Genomic DNA, 18,196 nt, shown 5'->3' with positions numbered 1-18,196 from the left:
CTTGAGTAAAAGTCTTATGTAATTAAGTCAATTACACACATATTTATATGTATGTGTGACCAATAATCAGATCTGATATGTATTGCTTTTTAATCAGACTTTCGATAAAATAAATTGATTTTTAAAGTGCACTGCTTTGGCTCTGATGCAGATTATAACCTGCAAAGTTATTAGTAATTTAAGTTATCAAATAAATGTAGGAGAGGAGTAAAGGTACAATATTTGACTCCAAAATGTAGTGGAGTGGAAGTAAAATGGAAATACTCAAGTATAAAGTACAAGTACCTCAAAGCTGTACTTAAGTACAGTACTTGAGTAAATGTACTTGTCACATTTCATCTCTGCCAATCAGTTTATCTTAATTCTAGACGATCAAGTCAATCCAGTGATTTAACTGACTTTACTGAAGTACAGTACTGTACTTTATTTCCCATTTTAAACCAATGTACCGTAGATATAAAGACACTAGAGTGTCTTTTCTTTCTATACTTAACGTTTCAGCCCCCAGTCACAGTTCTGATGTGTGGGAGAGTTGATGAGACCACATTTCCTTGTTCAGTATATTGACACTCACGCAGAACAAGTGCGATGCAGCTCAAACCACCTGCTGCTTCCGTTCTTTTCCTCTGCTTATGTTGTGGTTGACACAAGATGAGAGCTCCTGCTGGTGATTACACAGTCACACTGAAGGTCTTGTCAACACATGGTTGAATTCTTGAAGGGTTCTAACACTTTAGGGAGCTCAGCACAGAATAAACAGAACAGAGCCACACAGGTGTCTTTAACTGGTTTCTGATCGGCATCAGTCAGTGAAGGATGATCAAACTGGTGTTCATCAGAAAACACAGGTAAGTCTGTTTTATATTGTCGTAGAGTTTTTGATGTGAATGTATGTCATCAAGCTGTCTCTTCCTGTGTGTTCTTATAATTTTGGGCGTAGCTCTGTTCTTACACCAAACTTCTAAATCATTAGTTTTTTCCTTCTCATACAGTTAATAAGTAGTTGTGAGTCAGTGCTGCAAGTTGTTTATTCTTTTCCCCCTTTACAACCATTTAGACTATCTATACTATACTATATGCTATGCCATATAAGTTTATTTGCTCATTAATTTGATTAGTCAGAAACCCTATTTACATTGAGATTTATTCAACTTTTCAGTCTCATTCACGGTAATTGACTCTCTCCCAGCATTACAACTCTTCATACTCCTTCAGCTGCTTCTCTATACTAATTCAAGCCAGCAATGTAATTTAGCTCCCAGCCTATAATATATTTTGAATCCCTCATTCCCACCCCACTAAGCCAGCAACTCAGTTTAGCATCAGCTAAACAGCAACAGCAGGTATTCACAACCGCAATCTCATCAGAAATTGCCTTCTCTAGTTTTAAAGAAAGTTCCGTTTGTTTGATTTGTAATTAAACATTAATATTCTTCCTGCTCAGCCTTTCTTCAGATCTCTGATGATGATTCAAATGCTACAGTATCACCTGACTGAGGTGATATTCTTTGACCAAGATTGTCCTTGAGCAGATGACACAATGTCTTTAAATATAACCCAAGGAGGTTCAGGTGAGCGCTCAGGTTTCACAAGTCAATTGACATCCAGTTGTGTTTACTGACACATTGTGAGTATATTGGAGCTGACTGTTTTGGTCCCGTTGGCTCTTGCAGGTCAGTCTCTGGACCTGCTTGCCTGCATCCTCATAGGGGCCCTCTCCTTCACCATCCTGGCGTTCATACTGCTGGGGCTCCTGTGTCTCAGAAAGTAAGAGAGGCTGAATTCATTTCTCAAGGAACTGGATGATCTTGCTGGATGATCTGTCCTCAGTGTCACTAGATGTTGCACTAGGCAAGATTTGTATAGAGTGTAAGAGTGTATCAAACTCAGGACTGCTGCAGCCCTCAGTCACAAAACAGGCTGCAATGTAATCCCTGTGGGCAATTCTACACATACAAAGTACGTTTACTAAAAGTTTGTCTGACAACATTATGGAAAGGATCTACAGAGAAAAACATTTTTGTTAAAGAGTAAAATCCTTTTTGTTTTACCAGCAACAGCTGCTTGACAAATCTACCAGACTCCATTTGCAGAAAAAGTAATTTTATGGTGGTAAAACTAACTCACCACTCCACTGTTTTGACATTCATGTACTCTGGTGATCAAACTTTGTCACACTGATGGTACAGATCTGAGGAAAACAGTCGTCTTTTCATCCCTCCAATAACAATAAGCATTATACTTACGTGTCTTCTTATTCCCAGTGGTTTCTTGTTATTACGACTGAATTTTCATTTTGGGTGAACTTTTCCTTTAAAGTTTAAAGTATTTTCACAAGATGAGACTCAGCATTCATGGAATGGATTTTCTTTTTAATTAATTTATTTTTTTTATCTCGGCATAACAATGTTAGACAGTCCAACTCTTTGGTCCAGACTGAAATACTTGACTATCCAAAGAACAGACAAAGTTTGGTATTGACATACATGACTGATGATCTTCGTATCAATTCCATTTGTCAGTTACCAGCAGGTTCAAAGTTTTCGATGGATTACCATGAAATTTAGTACGGCATTTTAGTTTGCTAACAATAACATTTAGCTCAAAGTCCCACTGTGCTATAAGTGCTGTAAATAGTTATATGGGGCTGCATACTGTTGGTCTTGTTTTATTTTTGCTCAATGTGAGAAATAATTATACTTATTTCTGAATTCCTGGTGAAATACACTCTCTTACCACAGGAACATCACCTCCTCCACCTTTTGTTTTATATATTTTTCCTGTGTCTCCCTTCCAGAAAACAGCAGGCCCCTGGCACAGCCTTTCTAAAGCTTTTGCTGGAGCATTGTACAGTGTGATGTGTTTCACAGTGTACACTACTTTTCCTTGCAGATATCGTTCTTTGGTTCAGACCATCCGAGACCTGCAGCGGAGCAAGCTCTTCTCGGGTACTGTTCCCCGGCCGGAGGCTGCCATCATGCCTGTGAGGCCGGTCCCAGCAGTGGAGGAGGAGGAGGAGGAGGAGCCCCCTCCCCAAATTTCTCTGCAGCAGAGCAGCACAGTCAGACCCTCCACCAGGAGGCTGTGGAAAAGCCTGCAGCAGGTGCCAGTGCTACACCACTGTCTTCATGTCATCGCATCATGCTGATAAAAATATGTCATGCTGTCAGACCTTTGATCTATATAACAGTTGCTAGATTTCCGTTAGTCAGCTGCAGACAAAATCTCACACAGAAGATTGGCTGAAGTGATTGCTAACTATGTGTCATCTCACCAGTGTGGGTTTACAGTGTGAGTGCTGATCACGTCTCTTCTCTGTCAAATTATTATCTGCCCAATACAGAGCCAAAAGCAGACAGTTTAGTACAATGTGAACAAATATCAGTTTGTGACTTTGATGTAGATGGTGTTGAATGTGCACTCAGTGTCCTAACACACACTGCTGTTCTGCTCTACTTTGATGCTGCCAACTCACCTCTCATGGAAATTGTTTTAAGGGTCCTCGTTTCACCAAGTCAGACCTGAACCTGCTGCAGCTGATCAAAGCAGGGAAGGAGGGCGTCTTCTACCAGGCCAGGATGAACAGAGGGACGTGTAAAGGCCACAGCATGTTCACCTGCAAGATCAGCAAGGAAGGTACACAAGCATTTCATTAGCAATCATTTGTTGAGGTAAAAGTCAAGGTGCAGAAGCAGAGCACCACAAATTACGTGGCTATCAGTAAACTGAAGGTAAACTAAACGGTAAGAGAGATGTAAACAGATGAAGACTTTGTGTTACATACTTTTGCAGATCCCACTGCAAATGAATGTAAACGCTACATTGGATTGGTCCGAATGCTACATATTTCTTCTTCTTCCAACCCTTTTTGGCTCATCTGTAACACAAAAATAGTGAACCACTTTTCAATATGTGAATCATTTTACAGTTTCCTCTGTTTCATTAAAGTTTGTATTATTTGCATATTCAATATTATCCTTAAGATGTTCCTGAAAAAGACGCTGATGATCTGCATTCTCCATTTTAATGCCATGAAAATGATTCATATCAAATCTTGCACAAGTCTTTTAACACTAGTCAAACCCGTCTAGTGTCTATTAAAAATATAAGTCACATGTAAGAACTCTGCATTTAAATTTCTAAAAATGACTAGATCTTTATTATATGCAGTATTTTGCTGAGTTGTGTGCTTAACATTATCCTAAAAGTTTCCAACAATGTTCAAACCAGAGAAATCTGTCGCTGCAACTGAGAGAGTAAGAGAGGAAGGAAGCTGGTGAAAAAGACTAATGTGGTAAAGTGAATAAGACTTTAAAACATTTGTCTGACACATGTCTGTGGACATACAGATAGATTTTCATCAGCAGTGGTGGTTGGTTAAAGGTGTGCTCATGACCAGCGTCAGAGTTTGACCGCTGGATTATTTGAGATTATTCGCCCCAAACAGCCAGATTACTTTATTTGTACATTGGCCTTAAAATAGCAAGCAACGGCACGCACTGAGGGTGTGTGTGGCTCTGTGTCTGTGTGTTTGAATTCAGGTCAACTCTCACTGCACTCAGCAGAGGCTCTGGTTCTCTATCTTCTTTTTCCCCTCTCCTCTCTGTAACGTTACGTTCATGAAGTAAAGAACATTTCCCCTCTAGCTCCAGTCAGCAGTCAACATTACAGAACATAAACACCCAACAATGGAGGTCAGCTATACAGATCACTGCTGCAGTCAGGCTGATAAACAGGAGTGAAGATAAATCCACTTCTTAATCCCAAAAGTTAAAAAGTCATCTCTGACTCTCTTCCCATTGGTAAACAGCTCCTGATAAGAGCAGAACCTGATGTGACTCCGGGTGTTTTTTCCCCCCAGAAAATCCAGAGCTATCCAACCAACCCTCCCCACACAGCACTCTGCAAAGTCCTTTGTTTTGTTTTGAAAAAAGAGACACCTAGTGGCAGAAATGACATGTTGTGCTTTTACATTACATCTTAGGGAAAGTTCTTTCTTAAAGCTGCTGCAATTACATGTAATGTGACAGGTGTTGATTGTAACAAAAAAAAACAAAGTATTGTTAGTTGAGAGTATTGTTGCCTCAGTTCCACTCAGCTCTGAGGACAATTTAGCATCTTTCAGGTCATGTTTCTGTTTTCCTACCTGTGAATTTTGGTTTCGCTCCCACTCTGTCATCGGTGTAACTTCCAGCAGCAGGCAGCAGATGAACAAAGTGACTCACTGGAGAACAGGAAGCATTTAGCTGTTAACGAAACAATTTTTGGGCTAACCCTCACTCTGGCCTGAATTAAAACACAATAAGCTACAATCAAGTAGCATAACATTAACTTCAGTTACAGGCTAAATGTGTTTAACATTAGTTTAGAGCTGTATTTGTAGCATGATGAATTATAAGGTCAAATGACATAAAGATGCTGCTGTTCAGGAAGTTATGGGCAGCTGTGTCTAAGGGATATAGCCAGTGTCTTGTTATCGGAAGGTCACTGGTTCAATTCCCCTGGTCTGCATGTTGAAGTGTCCTTGGGCAAGATACTGAACCCAAAACTGCTCCTGATGTGCTGGTCAGCACCTTGCATGGCAGCCATGTATGTATTCATACACTGATGTATGAATACTGTAAGTCGCTTTGGACAAAAGCGTCTGCTAAATGCCGTAAATGTGATCCTGTGGTGAAGGAAACTATGAAACTGCAAACACTAGACCACAGCCACACCTAAACAGTGTCTATGTGTCAAAGTTTACCTGAAACCAGACAGGACTTCAGAGGTGTTCTCAGCCACATCATTTTATAATCATGTCAATTATTTACTTTGAAGGGTCAGTTCACCCAAATTACAAATGAACATAGCATTAGAGGTATTCAACATCCAGTTCATCAGAGTTTGTTTTTGGCTTTCACTGCATTAAAATGTATATTTCAAATATTTGGACATCATTATAATAGCTAGTCATTTCAGTCTATATTATTACTATTACTCATAAGCTGCAAGCACCTTCACATTGAGATGAACTTGAGTTGTTATATTTTTCAGTCTTCCTAGATTCACATGAAATATTGTAAGGTCAGTTACAGAACTATGTGTGAGAACCTTCATCAACATGTTACAGAACTATGGTTTCATTTTTTTTCTTGAGGTGTCCGTCCCAAGCATGTGGACACAGAGGTTTCCATCATGAGGAAACTGGTGCACCATAAGAACATCCTCCAGTTACTGGACTGGAACACCGCTGAGGGTGAGAGACTTTTATACACATACTGTTTTCCCTCTGCAAGAAATAAACTGTGTAGAGACCACTGTCCTGTTCTGGTCCAAAGATGATAGATGAAGGCAGAGGAAACCTTGGATATGAACCACTCATTAAGTGCCCCATCATCTCTCCATGTTCTCATCTGTGCAGAGCCCTACGTTCTGATCATGGAGTATGTGAGTTTTGGCACTCTGAGGACCTTCCTCCAGACCAACAGAGTCCACCTCAGTGCAGACCCTGAGCTGCAGAGCCTCCTCACCATCGCCTCCTACCACATCGCTCTGGCTCTGCAGCACCTGCGCTCCAAAATGGTAAAAACATTACAGGTTATTATGAACACACACACACACACACACACACACACATACACACTGAACAGTGGTCCTCCCTGCAGATTGTTCACTGTGACTTGGCTCTGAGGAACGTCATGGTCAATAAGTTTCCCTGGGAGGTGAAGGTGGCAGAGTTTGGCCTGGCCCGAGACTTAACACGCATGACAAGCCGCCGCAGCAGCCGCTGGAGGAACCCACGGGTAAGCAGAGTTGTAAAAAGCTGTATAAAGTACCCTAAGTCATACTTGATTAAAAGTAAAGATACTGTGTGAAAATATTGCTCCAGTAAAAGTGAAAGTAACTCATACTAATAGTAGCCTACTTGAGTAAAAGTCTTAAAGTATCTGATATTAAATCTACTTAAGTCTCACAAGTCATTTTCTGACAATAAATGCAGTTAAGTAGCAAAAGTACAGGTGAAAGTAAATGATACATATTCACATGTACATATATACTGTATACTATGAGTCAATGGATTACAGGCCTGGCTCATTATCAAATAAGACATTCAGCATTTTTCTGATTATTGGAATCATTTTTTGTCTGTTTGCCTGTAAGATGAATTGATTTAAAAATTAAGTGCTTTGGCTCTGATGCAGCATGCAATCTGCACAATAACTAGCTGCCTTGGGGAGTAATGGAATACAGTACATGTACGGGATTACAGTATGTAATCAGGATACAAAAAAGGTAACTGTATTCCGGTAAAGTTACAGAAAACAAGATGTACTTTGTACTACGGATACATTCAGTAAAACAGGATTACAATTTTAAAATAAATAAGATACACTTTGTAACCATGCACACGCACACACATACCAACACTTCATGAGACTCACACTTCACTCTGGTCTTGAGTGAAACCAAATACACAGGTGTGTATTCTTACAGAAAACTCATTTGTTATTAAGATTAAATTAAAGTCATCTTACTGATATTTCTTTTCTCTGGATTTGTATGTATTGTCTTTATGATGCATTCTGAAAAGCTTATCAAAATGTATACTGGATAATAGGAAGCCAAGTGACAATACTTGATTTGTTTTGGCAAAAAATGCAAGAAAAGGATCACGTGCCATTGAAAGTAAAGAGACTTTCGGTCACATCTTGTGTCATTAGCCTACTATATAAATTTGAAACACACATATTTTTGGTAAAAATTGTTTGTGTGAAAGTGTGACACATGGTCATTGATTTCTATCAACTGTCATCGATCATTCAGCAGAGGCAAGCTGCAGACAGTTCACATGCAGCTGAGTGGAAATGCTTTTAAGGAGCATGTTACTCATAACTTTCTACACTGACCACATTATCTCAGTTTAACCTTTGTGAACGTGGTCTCTTCTGTGTGTGTATATGTGTGTGTTAGTGTTTGTGTTAGTGTTTGTGTTTATTACTGTGTGTGTGTGGTTGTGTGTGTGTGTGTGTGTGTGTGTCTTTGCATGTGTTGAGGGTAATTTAGCAACCCCCCCTCCGCAACAGGAAACACCAGTGAGATGTCGCCTTGATTAAGAGAGGGACCGGCAGTAACAGCGTCATTAACGTGACATAGAGGTTACTTATAATTTCCACCATGAGCTTATGAGTTTGCTAACTTATACTAATATATAAATGACACCGTATACTGATGTGTCGAATGATTTTAAAATATCAAACACTTCATTTGTTGGTCTGTGGTGTTCAGGTTTACCAGTTTTTCTGTGTAAAATTAAATTTTCTATTATCTGTAACTTGAACAGCAGCGTGTGCCCCTGCGCTGGTACCCACCTGAGTACTTCAAGAACAACTATTACAGCTTCAAGGGAGATGTGTGGGCTTTTGGCATTGTGCTGTGGGAGATGCAGACATTTGGTGAGTTGGTGGCTTAGGTAACAACCAGTAAAGATGGCTACATGTATGAGGTTTGACCAAAATACAAATTTAACTTTTGTGCTTTTATGGTAAATAAACACGTTCTTTTCTTTGTGACAGTGTCACATTCCCTACCACCCTAAAACAATGATATTAGTTAAACACAGAATGTGCCTCATTTTACAAAACCATGGTACATTTTTAAAAGAATAAAGGTAATTAAAGACCTTAAATTGAATACACACACACACACACACACACACATATATATATATATATATATATATATATATATATATATATATATATATATATATATATATATATATATATATATATATATATATATATATATATATATAATCAATTAATCAATCAATCAATTTTATTGATACAAAATGTCGTGTTTGTTTTACTTTGAAACATATCTCATCTAACTTCTGTCTGGAAAAATATTGTGTTTACAGGTACTCTCCCTTACCCAAACCTGGAGACATCAGAGTCAGTGGTGTACCACATCTGTATTGGTCATAAGAACACAAACCCTGAAGGCTGCAGGCCAGAAATGTAAGTGTAAACTGACAATTACACAAATTACAACTTGTCTCATTTACTTTTTAAAACCTAAATTAGATAAGCAGTTTTGGCAGCTATTGATTAGATGTTTTAGCACCAAAGTTTTTGCACAGTACTAAGTATCATGAAGTGATCCTTCAACATGCTTCCTTTAACATGCTGCAACTTGAAGATTTAGCATTTCCAGAAGGAAATGTGTGAGTGAGTACTGGGCAGTTGAAGAGGAGCACATTTGGATAACTCGATGTGATTTGAACTGGCAATGTTTCATCACTTAGGCGCCCGCTTCATCCTGAACACTCATGCATGTCTCAACATTATTATCATTGTCCATCCATTAACTCATTATATTCTTGATCAACAGTTCAATGTACAAAATGTACAAAAGTTTTGAAAATATTCCCATGATAATTGATCAGAACCCAGGGTGACATCATCAAACTGATTATTTCCTCTGACCCACAGTCCAACACCTAAAGGCATTCAGTTTACAATAACGCAAAACAAAGAAAAAAAATCAGAGAAAGAGCAACTGGGAGCTGGGACTAGTGAATTTTTAAAAAGCATGTCTCAGAATGCTGTCTTATGCTGCAGCACTCACACAAAAAGTGTTTCCCCACTGTGTTTTTTGTTGGTGGGTGGAAACACCTTTTGTGCTGTGAAATGACAAAATAAATTGACATCCATAACATGATGAATGCCTTGAATGTGTGGACCCCACAGACTTCACATCATGCGAGATTGTTGGCTGGAGCCATACACTCTGAGACCCTCATTCACAGACATTGTGGGCATGCTGGAGAACATCATTGAAAATGACGCGGTAAGAAACAGTTGGCTACATCATGTTGGTGATGGTTTTTATTATTAAGGATTGATTATTTTAATAATCAATAATGTCATTGATTGACTTAATCTTTTTTAACTTTTTGTCATTATTTGTAAAAAAGAACTAAACAAATATCATGTGACCGTCCTGTTGCCAAAAAAACAAAATCTCAAAATGTTGTAGTTTGAGTTAGGCAAATGACTTAAAGGAGAAGTTCACCCAAAAATGACAATTCAATCATCATCTACCCCTCTATTGTTGGAAAGTTTCATAGTCCACAAAACATTTCTGGAGCTTCACAGTAAAACAGTGTTGTAGCAAGAAAAAGAACATAAAATGGCTCCATTTAGCTTCTCTGTTGTAAACCAAGTCTCGGGAAGCCCCGAAATGCCACATTGATTTGATAAGACGTTGATTACACCCTTTATGAGGCTGAAATCTTTACTGTAGCTGCTAAGCTGAAAGCGTGCACACCACATCTGAAGTGGGTACATGAGCTCGACTGCATATCGAGGGTATTAGATCAATTTTGGACCTCTCGGCTTCTGGAGACTTTGGACGAGCTGTATTTGAGCCATTTGATGTTAGATTGTTTGTTTAACTTTTTTAACGTTTTAAAACTAGTCTCCAGCTACTTCAGTTGTTTCGGTGGCTACTTCAACACTGTTTTGCTGTGAAGCTCCAGAAATGATTTGTGGACTATGAAACTGTGTTCAACTTTCCATTAGCATGGAGGTGAGAAGATAATAACTAACTTTTGAATTTTGGGGTGAACTTTCCTTTAACATACTTGATTAAACTCATATTACATGTCTTACACCAGATTTTCAGAGATTCCAGGGACATTTTTCTGTGCAATTGTTTGTGATCTGCTTATATGTTACATCACAGTTTGTTTTTCTTTACTACAGTTGGACAAACAGTAGATTGCAGTAGTATTTTTTAATGAAAATGTCCCCGTGGCTATATAGCCTATACAAGTTTTTTGTCCTCTTTTTTGCAGGATTATGTGGATGTTGAGAGTCCGCAGCTTTTGGTGAAAGATGAGGCTGAATATCGTGAAGCTCAATGTTTACTAGCAACCAGCAACACCTTGGAAGATACAAATCCAATCCAAGTCAATTGATTCAGGGGTCAGATCGAGTGATATTCCCAGCACTTATGAATACAATACACAACTTTTTAAGCTATATTTAAATAAGGCAACTGTACAGTCATCACCCATAAACAACTCAACAGAGAGCAAATACAGTATAAATACAACTGGAAAGTAGTGTAATGTCAAATGGATGATAAAAATGATGTACTTATTTTCTTGTTTGACACTGTAAATTAGTAAATTAGTCATGTTTTATGTTTCTACTTTAACTTTGGTTTTCTTTTATATTTCATCCTGTTTTTTGTTGACTCAATGAAAACATACATTTCATACATGATGTTCATTACTTGCTCCTTCTCTAGCCTGCTGTAGAGCAGCACATCAACTTTATAGATGTTTAATTCCTTGTGTTTACCTATTTATTATTTTTTAAAATGTATTTCTCACTTTTATTTTTAAATTCAAGCCTTTTGTTTCTTACTACTTTTCAGTTGTAGCTTTTTTAATATTAATTATTTTTCCTCAAAACTTTAGCTCAGTTAAAGTATACTTTAAGTACATTTGCCTGATTTTACTCACATACTTGTACTTTTACTTATCTTACAGTGTGGTATCATTACTTTCACCAGAGTAGAGGATCTCAGTACTTCCTCCATCACTGTTCACTTTTGAATGAATATCCTGTTTGAATATATGTCAACTGTATATATAAATTGTTTGTTCAAACACAGGTAAACATATAGATTTTTTATTTTATACACATACCTAGATATCATTTCATTACAATTTCAAAATCACATAAGGGAAGGTATGGATGGAGAGCAGCTACAGACATAATTGTGCTAACTGGTCATATGTGCACTTTAAAAGGTCCAATGCTCCTTTTTTGTTCTTACCCAGATATTTGGTTACGAAATGTAATCAGGCTGCTTGAGTAGACATAAAGACTGGAGTTTTTTTATTTACTAGACTTGTTTCAAAACTCAAGATGTTTATTGTCACTCCAGTTGTACAAGTACACTCATTTAAAAATATTTAAAATTTTAAATGAAGCAAATGCAAATAATTAGTAAATAATAAATACATTAATTAATTAATAATAATAATAATAATAATGCAGTACAGCAGTAATAAGGTGCATGTGTACATATCTATCAATATTTTTTTTTCCCGATTCATTGTGGATAGGGAAACCGGAGCACCCGGGGTAAACCTTCATACATGATGAGAACATGCAACACATCACAGCACATTCATGCTAAGATGTTAAAGGTTTTGTGGCAATACTGGCTGAGCCACCAGAGTGCCATTTCCCACCTCTTTAAGCCTTTCAATCAGGGTGTCGTCACACCCTGATTGGCTGGTAGGGAAATGCCCCAAGCTGCTTCCACTCCTCAAATCAGGAGTCAGTCTCCCCACCTGTGCACAGGTGATCTGAATCCCCTGCAATTAGTCATGAGGATAATCAGCCCAAACAAAGAAAAATAGCAAGTCAAACAATTGGACTGCTACAGTTTGATTTGTAAAATATGGACAGAATTCCATTGTAAACCTTAAACACTTCTTTGGGTCCTCGGCAACAAACCTGCCAAGTTTGAAGTAGATCTGATGAATGGTTCTCGAGGTGTGTAAACCACAAACAGACAGAATGAAAGACAGACAGAGATTCTGTGCTTTATAGTGACACAAGTCTAAAGCTCACAGAGTTGTGGAAATAGTGCAAAATTTGAACTAATAATACATATAAACCTGCAGTTTGTATTTGTCAAGGAACATGAACCTTTATATGTATCAGTTAAATCAGTTGATAACCAAATCAGCCAACACAGTATTGGATTATATCACACTTTAATACTCTGAACAAGTCAACAGTATGAAAACTCCACAGTGCTCTACAGAAAAACAACTTTTCAGAAAGGGTGTATATACCTCAAGGATTTGTTGAAGTTTTAATCAGTAATAATATATTAAGTAATAATAATGCGCATAACAACACTAGTGGTGCAATGTAACTTAGTACAATTACTCAAATACTGTATTTAAGTACATTCACTCATTTGAGTATTTTCATTTAATGCAACTTTTTTACTCCATTATATTTGTCAGCTTTAGCTACTTGTTACTTTCCACATTACAATTTTTCATACACTTCCTGTCCAATAAAAACCATGTAGCCTGCCTCCAAATTTGGTAGTTTCATTTTTTACACATACCTGGGGATACATATAATTTCTTTACAAACAAATTAGAAGGTATAGATAGATGGCTAGCAGCTACAGACATGATAAGTGATCATATGTGGGCTACACGGGTCCAATGCCCCCGTTTTCTTTTCAGGGATTGGGTGAAGTTAAATCTAATCAGTCTGCTTGAATGGCCATAAAAACAAGGAGGTTCTTTTTGTTGGACCATATCAGGTAGGAGAGCCTCTACCAGTGTCATTATACGCCCATGGGTCGCACCTAAAGCAGCATGTCCTCCGTGATGCCTTCAGGAACGCCCCATCTCCCTCTGCGAGCCAATGGCATCCATCCTGGGAACACGCGTTACACCACGCTACCAGGCGAACTTTGTCGCTTCCTACCTTCCTGTGCTCTCTGTCGTTTGAACTGGATAATAAATAATGGCTATCCGCGTGTTAGAAATTATCTTTTTCTTCTATTTTGCCTCTCACATTCCAATCACACTGTTCATTGATTTACAAGCTTTGCTACCCGGGCATGTGTTTCCTCAGCCGGTAAGTGTCACTATAGAAGAAAATAGAGACTGTGTTACAAATTAGCACCAGCTGCGAAAAGTTATAAAGTTCCAGTAATGGTTTTTGTGGCTATGAGACTGTTGAAGCGTTGAATACTTTCCCCAGCTGAGACATCTTTTGAAGTGGTATGCAGCGGAGTTCAAGGACCCGATGATGCTGGATCCTCCAGAGTGGTTCAAGTCTTTCATTTACTGCGAGGCCGTGCTCCAGATGCCTTTCTTTCCTGTCGCAGCTTATGCTTTCCTAAAAGGTCAGTTAACACAAACCGTGCTCGTATCAATTCTGTGCCGTTTATGAAGGAAGTGTCGTGCCGGACTGTGCTTAAACATCTGTCTGTTAAGAGATGCGTCGCTCTGTGACACATACACTCACATATCACCATGAATGAAAGGGTTTATTTTTATTTTTACGAGCAGTAATTGAATTCGGCATACATTTACCCAACCAAATCAAATAACGTATCAACAATGAGTATCCTATGAGTTCATAATTGCTCGTCTATTTAGTTGACCCAGAAGATTATTATTATTATTGTTGTTGTTATTATTATTATTTTGTGACGACATATTGGCGAACACAGTCAGACTTGTAGGACTAACAGTGATTTGCTATTTTAAGGAGGTGTCAAAATATGTTTTTGACGTACTGAAGCCATCTTTAAATGAACAGTTTTTCTAATGGAGTTCGGTGTGTCCTTTCCTTCCAGCACAGAAGCTAGCTCAAACCTGACCTCTTTCGGATTTTTCTTGCCCTAACACTGGATCACCACTACAATTGCAGGATATTGAAAAGATAAACAAAAAGACAATTCAGTTTAAATATATAGGTGACCATCTTATTTTGGTCGTTTGTGGGGCTAACAGCGTTTACAGATTACATTCAAGATTGCATTTAGAAAGAATGCACAATTAATTGAAATTATATTCAAAGTGCAATATCTAAAGCTGAGAAGCTGCAACTTTCTCTTAAAGGTAGAATGCGTGACAAAACAGCATTCTAATGGCGTTCTGCAGAGCTGCAGAGATGTCCTGGCCTACAGATCTTGTTCTCCAGATGGAAGAAAACATGTTTGTTTGGTACAGACCACAACAAATGTGACATCGTCATGATTTCAATAGTTTTTTCAGTGAAAATTAAAATTGTAATCAAAACTCACCAACCCCGCTAATCATGACTCATGTCACAGTCGTAATATTTGTAAAAATAATCACTATGATTTTTTTCTAACCGTATTGTGTGTTCTATTTGTTATTCTGGATCATTTGCAGACTTGGCAGTAAAAAGTTCTCGTTGGAACTCTTTTCAAAGAAATAAATCATGTGTTTTCTCGTCTTTCAGGTGGCTGTAAGTGGATCAGGACTCCTGCCATTGTGTATTCTGCACATGTGGCCACCACACTGGTCCCCATCCTAGGTCACATCCTTTTTTATCAGTTCCCTGTGGAACCCCACGCTGGGCCCCAGACCCTGCAGGAGCGCATGTTGCTGGTCTCCATTTATGCTCCGTACCTGCTAGTGCCTTTGCTGCTGCTCTTCACCATGCTGCTGTCCTCCACATACAACTCCCCGTCCAAGAGTGGAAACACATCAGCCAAGAAGAAGAAGTGACTTATCACCAGACTATATCTAATTTACTCTGATTTTAGGAGATCATTTTCTACATTTCTGAAAATGCCATTTTCCCATGATTTATGTGTGAGATGTTTGCGTCAGACTGCATAACATCATCATGTGAAGAACATTGCCATTGTTAAACCAGTCAGACTGAGCACTTTGAAAGTTACCTTCAAAGTAAACACTTAATTGTTGAACATGTTTTGTGTTTTTATCTGTACCCAAGTGGAATTTTCTGTATATTTGTGGAGATTTTGTTTAATAGGGATCGGAAATGAGGAGGGCACATCCATCCCTAGCTGGATTCAGCACCAGGGACACGCAGTAGTCAGCATCTTTTAACCCTAGGCCACCATGAGGCCTCCATTGTAGAAATTATAAAATTAGAAATTATAATAAAAAACACAGTTGAAATCAATACCATTAATGATGTCTGTGTTCCATTTAAGTGGTACCAGACATAGTGCATGGTGGCTCAAGGACATGCCTTACAGGCACGTTCTGTCATTTAACAGACTATAGACATCATTTTTTAAATTTAAATGGCATTAACATTTTGTGATGCATATATTTGCAAATCACAGAATATTTTCAACCTTGTATTTTAAAAGCTCAAACTCAAATGGAAGGACCTCAGTATAGTGGATTATCTATGCATTCATAAATTGGGTTAGAATAGTTGAATTCTTTCTGTATAGTATATGAATTACAGAAATGCATCGCTCACAGGGGCCCATGTAGACAATCTACATAACCAGCAAAGGAAAACCAACAAATTACCAACTAGAATTGCACTAAGTAAAGCGCATACCTCCACCAAGGCCCAACAGTCCTCTTTAAACCAACCGAGCCTAATCCAATATCAAACTTGAAAGCCCTGTTTATTTAAATCTGCTAGGTCTGGAATTTTATTGAAACCACATCAAATTGTACTCGCTCCACCTATGTACAACTGTTCTGGGCTGAGACCCATCCTCCATCCAAGTTTCATGGAAATCCCTTCAGTAGAACATCGGGGTAACATACTGTGGGCCTTCCACAGATCTCTCAAGGGAATCGTATGTGGGACTGAACAGTTCATTGAGCAACACAACACGGTACTCTCTCCACAGTCAGGAGCTCAGGGAGCTCACCTTACTGTCCACCGCCACCAGTATGGAGCTAACCCTCTTCTGTGCCATCTGTTCATCCATGACTATATAGCTAAGCACAGCACCAACACCATCATAAAGTCTGCTGATGGTAGTAGTGTGACTGATCTCTAAAACAGATGAGTCAACTTGTAGAGAGGAGGGGGGACAGCTTGTGGCTTGATGTTCTGACAACAAGCTGTTCTTGAATATCAACACAATAAAAGAACATACTGCTCACTTCAGAAACAACCTGAAATGGTCTTTTAATACATCCTCAGTAAGTCACAGCAGCATCTGCACTTTGTAAGAAGTTTGATAAAGGTTAAGCTGTCAGCAGGGGCTGTCACAAGCTTCTACAGATGAAATGTAGGAGGCCAGCACAGACTGCAGAAATTGCATTGTGCTACATAACAGTGCATATTTAAAGATGGACTCCAGCAATTTACTCTTTGAATAACAAAATGTTGAGAGATTGTGAAAGACAGAATGGTCAAAATCAAAGCAGCAGAGGCTAAGGTATGCTAACTTTCAGTCCCTAGTATGACTCAAGCTCCAAGAACATTGAATCCTGCATTTCCCATAATGCAACTCATTAGCTTCATGAATCTGACCCTCCCTGCCTGGTAAACAATCATGTCTTTCATGGCCTATCCATGACCCCAGCTTAAATTAGAAATATAAAATCTGAAATTCAAGCCTCGATAATAACCCCAATGACATCATCAGGGTTATTTTCTCAGATTTGAGATTGGTGGAGGACAGCTTTATGTACACCCCGCACAACACTGGTTCACCACACTTCTTGTGTCTCAGTTGCTTCAAAAAAGGCATGCATCATGAATTACACACAGCACTGCATCAGCTTTTTCCACCAGCCTGTAGGATTCTCCTCTATAAAGTACAATGCACCGAGGCACCAGTCTAATTAAATCCAATACAACAGTTCTTAAAAAAAATCCTATTTTTATGAAGTTTAGATTGAAATAACAATAACTTTCAGTTTTATGCAATAAGTAAACTGAATACCCTTAACTCTATTTAGACAGGGTAAAAATGCAATAATCCAGATATACTTTACACATGATTTTACTGAAACGTGCTACATCTCATTAACAGCCCCAGTTCATCAGTTCATCAGCTCTCTTGCTCTTATCTATAAACTACTTGTCTCGCCATGCCCTCTCAAAATAATAAAACTTCCTTCTTTCTTTTTGCCCTGATTAGCTAAAGAAAGTGAAGAGACGGAAATCTACAAACATATTGATGAAAAATGTCATCTGGGCGCGTTGTGAGCATTACAGCACTACACCCTCCTCTTTCACGCCAGTTGTCTGTTGCACAAGTAAAACAATGTGTTAATGTAACAATGTATAAATTATCAGCTAAAAAAACACAATACAACTCAGATGTTCTCAGATGCTTGCCACATAATGAACTAAAGTCACTCCAACTTAATTTGAATCATTTTCAGTGTTTTGAACTGTGGTCTTAAAGCCTCTCGATCCCAAGAACACACTTTGTTGGTTAAAAATGTAATGTAATTAATGTAATTTGATAGTCAGGTTTGTTCATATAGCACAAAAAACACCGTTTTCATGGAGTCCTCAGAGCCTCAGTACACGGACTAGCCCTCGCAGCGGAAGGAAAGCTTTAAAATACGGCCTCCGCGGAAGGATAGCTTATATATCAGGAACATGGCCCTAGCTTCCAGTATTGTTCAAGTGAACGGCAGAGCGACGCTACCCGCTGCCGC

At 38.5% G+C, this 18,196-nt stretch overlaps 2 protein-coding genes across 2 annotated transcripts; both read left to right on the top strand.

Annotated features, from left to right (window-relative positions):
- Positions 1–675: 675 nt before the first annotated feature.
- LOC141016816 (tyrosine kinase receptor Cad96Ca) lies at positions 676–11,675 on the top strand. The gene is made up of 12 exons (XM_073491369.1): positions 676–848; positions 1,445–1,571; positions 1,674–1,767; positions 2,893–3,103; positions 3,498–3,636; positions 6,140–6,238; positions 6,404–6,564; positions 6,648–6,785; positions 8,324–8,435; positions 8,903–9,002; positions 9,735–9,834; positions 10,844–11,675. The coding sequence occupies exons 2-12, from the start codon at positions 1,541–1,543 to the stop codon at positions 10,964–10,966; spliced, it is 1,308 nt and encodes a 435-aa protein (XP_073347470.1). The 5' UTR covers positions 676–848; positions 1,445–1,540; the 3' UTR covers positions 10,967–11,675.
- A 1,732-nt stretch (positions 11,676–13,407) lies between these two features.
- tmem97 (transmembrane protein 97) lies at positions 13,408–15,507 on the top strand. The gene is made up of 3 exons (XM_073484157.1): positions 13,408–13,676; positions 13,803–13,947; positions 15,036–15,507. Exons 1-3 carry the CDS (start codon positions 13,563–13,565, stop codon positions 15,302–15,304), a joined length of 528 nt encoding a protein of 175 aa, XP_073340258.1. The 5' UTR covers positions 13,408–13,562; the 3' UTR covers positions 15,305–15,507.
- The last annotated feature ends 2,689 nt before the right edge of the window (positions 15,508–18,196 follow it).

The sequence above is a fragment of the Pagrus major genome, chromosome 2 (assembly GCF_040436345.1).
Source record: "Pagrus major chromosome 2, Pma_NU_1.0".
Taxonomy (NCBI): Eukaryota; Metazoa; Chordata; class Actinopteri; order Spariformes; family Sparidae; genus Pagrus; species Pagrus major.
This window is presented reverse-complemented; position numbering and strand designations above follow the sequence as displayed.

What these genes read in the sequence shown, in the direction of transcription:
- LOC141016816 (XM_073491369.1), top strand. Translation starts at nt 1,541, where the DNA reads ATGTCTTTAAATATAACCCAAGGAGGTTCAG. An exon ending in CTGCAAGATCAGCAAGGAAG is followed by an intron (nt 3,637 to 6,139) that starts GTACACAAGCAT and finishes TTTTTTCTTGAG; the next exon opens with GTGTCCGTCCCAAGCATGTG. An exon ending in GTGGGAGATGCAGACATTTG is followed by an intron (nt 8,436 to 8,902) that starts GTGAGTTGGTGG and finishes TTGTGTTTACAG; the next exon opens with GTACTCTCCCTTACCCAAAC.
- tmem97 (XM_073484157.1), top strand. Translation starts at nt 13,563, where the DNA reads ATGGCTATCCGCGTGTTAGAAATTATCTTTTTCTTCTATTTTGCCTCT. An exon ending in GGCATGTGTTTCCTCAGCCG is followed by an intron (nt 13,677 to 13,802) that starts GTAAGTGTCACT and finishes TACTTTCCCCAG; the next exon opens with CTGAGACATCTTTTGAAGTG. An exon ending in AGCTTATGCTTTCCTAAAAG is followed by an intron (nt 13,948 to 15,035) that starts GTCAGTTAACAC and finishes CTCGTCTTTCAG; the next exon opens with GTGGCTGTAAGTGGATCAGG.